At 40.3% G+C, this 7,500-nt stretch overlaps 1 protein-coding gene across 1 annotated transcript in view; it reads left to right on the forward strand.

Moving 5' to 3' along the window:
• The window catches only part of LOC110049670 (cytochrome P450 10-like), an 11,570-nt gene extending 4,794 nt beyond the window's left edge, over positions 1–6,776 (forward strand). The window contains exons 4-8 of the mRNA XM_089298855.1: positions 1,477–1,643; positions 2,236–2,314; positions 2,850–3,012; positions 4,716–4,759; positions 5,378–6,776. Coding sequence (XP_089154981.1) covers positions 1,477–1,643; positions 2,236–2,314; positions 2,850–3,012; positions 4,716–4,759; positions 5,378–5,482 — 558 coding nt within the window. The 3' untranslated portion in view covers positions 5,483–6,776. The remainder of the gene's footprint in view (positions 1–1,476; positions 1,644–2,235; positions 2,315–2,849; positions 3,013–4,715; positions 4,760–5,377) is intronic.
• Positions 6,777–7,500: the final 724 nt, after the last annotated feature.

Below are 7,500 nucleotides of genomic sequence, written 5' to 3' on the forward strand. Positions count from 1 at the left end.
CGAAGTTAGCCAATTAGAAGCAGTGTCTACTGTCCCGATATCTTGCATTATCAAGTCACTGACCTGATATGGCTACGATAAGGACTTAAAGATATGGTACGCCTAGGCTGTAGTACGGCCGCAGATAGTGAAGATCACTTCCGGTGACGTCGTCGGCTTTCCCGCCGTAGCCTTGCTTTCTACTACGGGAAAGTGCCTGGTTTCACGTACTCTTCACTACTTGAGTGTAAGCCTGCTGTTTACTTCTCATTTTAACGCTTTTTGCACTGAACAGCCTAGTTTGAGGATAAAGTTTTCAATCGTAAAAATCAGTTTTAAGATCATTTTTTTTTTGTCATTTGTACAGAAAATTTGAACGATTTTAGCACCTACTGCGAGAGGATCAATTCAGTCATACTAGTGTCGTACCAAACAGCCGTTTATAAGAGAGCTTCGTATGTTCTAATCTGAGCTATAATTGTTTATTACTGTTCAAAATGTATTTTATTATAATCGAAAGTTTTGTATTTTCGGGCTTATCACGTAATCGTTGTACGAACAACCTGTCCGTGTTGAAATCGAGCCTCTTTATATCAGAGTTTATATTTTGTGTTGTGGTTGGAACTACAGACGGTTGTGTCAAGTTCTAAAAGGCAAATCTGAGTTCTGAGAGATGTAAGACGGATACAGGAGAAGGAAATCATTGTCATTAATCAAGCCTGTTTCGTATGAAAGTAGAATGATCTCTGGTTTCCTTGAAAGTAGTCATTTTTGTAAAAGACGCGTAGAGCAAAATTGCGTACAGCAAAATCTTAATCATTTGAGTTTGGCGGATAAAACACCGTTGTCAGCCTAGTCCCTCACGGCCAAAGTAGCCGTAGTAGCACCTCGCCGTAGCGTATCTTAAAGTCCCTGATATCATGACTGGGTACGGTAAATACCTAATCATGCCCTTTTAGTCCGCTTTGGCGGCATATCAGGCTCGTTTAGTCTCGCTTGAGATTATTTTGGCTCGACTGCGTTTGGCCAAAATACAAACCGTGGGTCGACCAAACTCACCGGTTATGCCGCCGAAGCGAACCAAAAAGATACAATTAGGTATGAATGATATTCGGTATTACTTCATTACAAATTCAATCAACCTCATATTTTTTATAATTATTTTCTCATTTGTCAGAGAGTCTAAATCATCATCTACATCGATTTGAACTAAACGTGATTTAATTTTTCTTAATTCATTTTTTTAAGTGCGAGTCGTGTGCCAAAAAGACGGCTAATTTGAGTGTTTTAGAAAAATCATTAAAAAAATCACGTTTAGTTGAAATCGAAAAACGTTTTGGGGACGCTTTTTTATGTGGACTTTCAAATGGGAAAAACATATTGTACGCGTATGAGCACTTCAAAGCTGAGAGCTTGTTGAGCCAGTGATAGATAACTGGGAGATAAATTTACAATACATTCTGATGAAAGATTTATTCATGTGGTTGTATTTTGCAGACCTCAAACACGACCCTGTGGACGCTGTACTCGCTTGCAAGGAATCCGGACGTGCAAAAACAGCTTTATGAGGAGGTAAGCTCGGTTCTGCAACCTGACGAACTTGCCACTCCTGCGACGTTACAGAAAATGCCGTTTCTTAGGGGATGCATCAAGGAGACTCTAAGGTACGGTACCAATTTATCTGCCACATTATCACGGATATAAATATACTGCCCACATCAGATAAACATAATAACGCACTGTTTTTGCACAGTAGTGTCCTCAATATTCTCGGGGAAATTTATTTTCCCCTGCTTCCCTGCCTGTGGGATGTACAGCCCATGCAGTGTACTGCATTTGGAAACAAATTGACAACGCCCTGAAACTGAAGATGCGTGTGTCTCCCATAGTTGTCCTGGCTTCGAAGGAAATTTGTAAAGTTACCTTTACAATGATAATTACAATATTTCATAGTATTCTGGGTAACAGCCCCGGTTATTGTGGGCCCTGTTTAAACAGTTGCGGTTTCACGGGTTTGAGGGGAGGGGAGTTTTGTTTTTATCAGGAAGGTGCAAGTGTTTTAGTCGTCTGTTTTTCAGGGTTGAAGGACACCTTGGTGCATCTCTGCCTGCCTTGGTGAGGCTGTCAAATCCGTGATGAACATCATTTAGTTTTACAAGCTCTGTTACCCAACGGTGTTCATCGGTTAGTTAAACTGAGTTTTAATTTTTTATTTTGTTTTTATTTTTATTTTATTTATTTATTTTTTTGCCCCAGGATGGTTCCTGCGGCCTGGGAAAACGCTCGCATTCTTAAAGAAGACATTGTCATTCAAGGCTACCGGATACCGCCAAATGTAAGTCAGTTTAACAACTGAAAGTTTTACTGATCTAAGACTTTGCTGTAGTGGACAATGTCTTCAGACACCAAAGATTCCCTCTTTTTTCTTAACCCGTCGACCAACGCAAGAGAAGCAAATAAATGAGAGTTTACAATTGCGCCCACAAAATTGTATCTTTTTCTCCTTACGACGAGACAACATGGCTCGCTCCTAGCTGTTTTAAAAGTTACTTTAGGTTCAATTTAAGTCCAATATTCGGAACTTTTTAAAACCGAAACCACCTGTCAAAATCACCGAAGACGTCCAAACATTTTCGAAGATTTCCGCAGGCATCTCAAGACTTGTAAACGTTTGCAAAGAACTGTCAATGCGTGTTCGACAAATCTTGTGTTAAGGTGTTGGTCGACCTGTTGCAAGACGTAGAATGCAACAGTTGCTTGCGGTTGTGCCACCAAAAAGAGAAGTTCGGAAGTTTGCTAAACTCTACGCAGTCCTTAAAATCGGCCCAAGATCATTCATTTCATAAATTTGTCTTTTATTTCCTGGACAGACAATGATACGTACCCCAATTTATGTCATGGGTCGTAATCCAGAATTGTTCGATGATCCCCTGGAGTACAAACCTGAGCGGTGGCTTAGGGATGATTCACACAAGTCCCCATATCATGCGTTTGCCACGCTCCCCTTTGGATTTGGCACCAGGATGTGCATTGGTAAGTACATACATACTGACGGCAAAACCACAACAAATGAGTAAGGTGATCTCTTTGTACTAAAAAGTTCTGACGGCATGGAACTAGTGGAGTATAACAATGCTCACGAGTGTGCAGACGGACTACTGGCTTATTTCTTGTAGGGACATGTAGCTGTTATGTTGCGAGGAATATGTACCTAATACTCGACAGAGGAAGTGCACAGAGGCCTCATGGTTAGTGCGCTTGTCTCCGGATCGAGCGGTCCGAGTTCAAGCCCTGGCCTGGGACATTGTGCTGTGTTCTTGGGCAAGACATTTATCTCTCACAGTGCCTCTCTCCACCCAGGAGTATAAATGGATACCGGGTAATTTAATGCTGGGGGTAACCCTGCATGCGATGGACTAGCATCCCATCCAGGGGGGAGTAGAAATACTCCTAGTCGCTTCATGCTACGGAAACCGGATTTTTCTACGATCCGTCAAAAAGAGTTCCCGCAAAAAAATATTCTCGCAAAAATTTATCCTCAAAAATTACTCTACTGGCGAAATTATACTTACAAACATCACAAGAATAATCTTGTTGCTGCCATCAGCCACGTAAAAGCACGATGTAATTGTAATAGAGTGACACTGGTTACTGGATTACTGTGTTTTACATCTCTACATGTTGTTTTACTTGTCAATTGCATGCAGCTTAAATCAAAAACGTTTTTAATTTAATTTCAATGAAACCTTAACTTTATTTGGACACAATTTCAGCCACGTAGGAATAAAAGTGATGTTGCGAAGAAAGAGCCCTCTTAAAAGAACGTCTTAATGATAGAGCAGCCGGCAACTGTAACACCTTATAACCACAAATACACGTATACCGTACATCATTTAACTTGCACAAAATGGTAATATCATTTTTGTTAGTTTTACTTGCGATCTACTTTTCACTAGTGAAGTTCATATTTTACTAGTTGGTTGTGATATTTCCCGACGAACCAATGTTATCTACTGTGAGCGCGATATTGAGATGTATTAGAAGCAGTTCGATATATGTTTAAGGTAATTTCCCTAAAATAAACTTGAACATAGATTTTTGTTCAAACTTTGTCCAATGAATATTTATTATATGAGAACTTAAATTATAAAATAAAAAAGGGGGTGCCCGTGCTCGTTAAGGAGCAGTAAGGCATTGAAAATGTCCCATTTTAATGTTATTTAATGCTCATTACAAGAACGCATTCTAAGTTATTGTAAACTCTTTGTGAGCCCAGACTCATAAAAACACGCCTCAAACTACAGTCGATACTTGTGTCGGACACAAATAAACTTTTTAAGTTTGATTTTGACAGACAGCTGAATCCTTGTTAAAATATTGGAACCAAATTGCTTGCCACGGCTATCAAACTGCAAAATAGAAAAGACTACAATGCAGCTGCTATTTTTCTTATTTATTCAATGTTCAAACATAGAAATCAGATCAGTCTTTTCTCACGCAAAGCTAATGATTAGTTGATTAAAATGACTAGAAAAAAATTGGGGTGCCCGTGCTCGTTAGTGAGCTATAGCCATTTTTCAACTGACAGAACTCAATATCAAAACAAATCCGCCATGTTTTCAATGTGCGCGTGCACGAACGCGCGCTGATGACACCATAAATTATGCGCAGAAAGGATGCGCAATGCAATACAGGGGAATGACCTTAAAGAGATTTTTTATTCTTTTGTTTAACAGGGCGGCGTGTGGCTGAACTGGAAATGCATCTTTTTCTGTCTCAGGTACGTGTACAATCTCTTTAGAGAAGGAATGATGGGAATGGGAGAGGAGTGCCTTCTTCCGACAACATCTATTGCCCAAGCAGAGAGTTTGCTGACAGTTGAAATTGTTGTTGTTGTTGTTGTTGTTGAATGTTTATAGTGGTCGATGCACTTAGCTACAAGTAACTAGTTTTCAGGCATGCCACTTAACCTGAGAGAAACAAATATTGCAAATAAACATAACAGGCTTAAAAATCCCAACTGGCGGGAGGCAGACCAGTTGGCTATTCACAAGCGTGACCGTGGAGTTGAACCGCCGGATTTCAAGTCCGTCGCCCTAACCACTAGGCCACGCTGCCTCCACTAATATTGTCCACTAATATTGTTATGGCTTTCTTTTCGCCTTATTACTGATGTTCGACTCGGCAATAACCAGGCGCAGGAATTCTGCGGAAAACTGAGGCTAGCCTGAAATGTCGGTCATCTTCCGTCTTCAGCCTAATCACCTGGGGATTAAGCTGAGGGTGGGAGATGACTGACATTTTAGGCTATCTGGAGGCGTAGTTCCTTAATTTTAGTGGGCTTTGTTTTCTTTTAGTTGTGTTGTGGTTAATATTTTCATCACTTTGTCTTCTTCAGGTGTCACGGAGGTTCTGGATTGAATCCCTCAATGAAGTAAAACCAGTGAGTACTGGAGTTCTAAAGCCTGACAGGGAAGTCAAGTTGGTATTTGTAGATCGCTAAGCGATCGAGAGCACTGAGAAGACGGATGAAAAATCAACTTCATCATTTTGTATAGTTATTTTACGTTACACTCGCTACCTGTGTTATTTTACATTGCGTTCGCTATGACGACCGAGAAAGAATTTCATTACTTTAGACAAACTTTTACAAGATGCCGGACGAATTTCTAGCGCACATGACAAGTATGGCAAACTGTGAATATCGCAGGATGTCTGTTGTGTATAGATGATACATGTAACGCATCAAAAGTTTTCTGTCCACACTAACCCGAAGGAATTTAAAAACTCAACAATTACCGGTCATTTTGAATTTGTGTTTGAAGAAAACTCGGTCAGGCAAATCACATGATTATCGTGACGTCATCGTTTTCAAAATGTTTTCCGTCCACGCGAAAACGAACACGCCGCGTTTTTCAAGTTATTCCGGTTTGAAGAGCGTTTTCGAAAAGCTCCGTTTTCGTGACGGATCAGTGTGGACGGTAGGCCTAACAGTAGAAATAAGGCTGGTTTTCAAATTTCTCCGACGTAGTGTGGACGCTGCCCCAAGCGATAAAAATTTTCTCGTCTTTGTTTTTTTGGTAGAATGTCTCTGAAGCGTAACGTTTCCATTAGTTTGAATATTCTTCTTGAGGGTTTTCGCTGCGTGAAGGACGGTGCCTACTTTTGTTAGTGCGCGCACTTTCTGCGCATCACGCAAAGCATGGTCTAAGCGCCACGCGCGCGGTGGGGTTGACATATATTGACGCCATCAACTGCGCTATCAAGTACACGACTGTACACGACTAAAATGAAGGCAACATTTTCCTACTGTGACCAAATCAAGTTTAATGAACCTGTGCTTAAACCAAAGACCACAAGAATAGCAGCATATCGCTAACCAGTAACTGTTAACGTCTTCTAGCTGAAAAAATAGCTGTTATCTGTCAAAAATTAGCCTGAAATTCAGTTTTAAGAATGTACCTGCAGATGGCGTAGTGCGCGCACGAAACAAGTGCGAGATACGCAAATGTTTTACTTACTGGGGAGGTGACAGGGATAAATGTAACGGGCACCGTAAAACTTTTCAAAAATGATCAATAACTTTAAAAAACGCGTGGTTACCCCTACATTTTATGTTATGAAATGGAAGTGGCAAACTTATTCAACACGTAATTAGTTTCTGGTTGTGAGCAAAAGCTATTTAGACTGTATTTTAGCTGAACCAGAGGAAGGCTGTCAGAGATGCCAAAAGCGCTGTTGCAACGATTTTGTTACTGCATTAAAAACATACCAAAAATTGTTTTTATTTAACCATATACCATGAAGTTTTAAGATCTTTATAAATAATGTTTGCTTTTCTGTATGTAAAGGCGAATTCTAAGGAAATCTGTCAAGAAATATCCTTTCCTTTTTTTCAGAAAAATGCTGATGTCAGTATTTTTGTTGAGATTCAAGACTAATTATCTCAAAAAAATGCGTGGCTACCCCAGTTTTTCTTTGTGGATTCCAATAGCCCTTGCAAAGATCTATGTTTTCTGCGTGGTCCTAACCTGGCGCAAAAACCTTTGTATTTAGAAGGCAGCGTCCGGCTTAAATATGGCGGCTGTTGCCACGCTACAGGCTGCTGGACAACGACAACAGCTTATCAGATCATATTTCAATTGAGCGTCGTAAAAAACTAAAACCAAAGTAATCACTCTGGCCAATCGCAAATTACAAAGACGATCCAGTGAACCAATCAAAACTCGGAGCAGATACATGAAACTGACGCAAAGCGCGGGAAAACGTGCGAGTTACTATTGGTTTTGGTCTTACTTCTGTTTGGATGATAAAGTGGTGCGACCTTTATGAGCCAATCGCTTGGCGTACCATTGCAAAACCAATGCAAAGGAAATGCGAATTTGCTTTTCTACACTCAAGTGAAACACTCAATTTGCACAGCATCATTTTCACCAGAGCATAGTTATGTAGTCATTTGCATTTCTCGCATTTTCAAACGTCATTCAAACTTGACTCTAAAATATAATTACATGAGGGAGG

This window comes from Orbicella faveolata, unplaced genomic scaffold (assembly GCF_042242905.1).
Source record: "Orbicella faveolata isolate gen_17 unplaced genomic scaffold, um_ofav_v1 contig_3, whole genome shotgun sequence".
Taxonomy (NCBI): Eukaryota; Metazoa; Cnidaria; class Anthozoa; order Scleractinia; family Merulinidae; genus Orbicella; species Orbicella faveolata.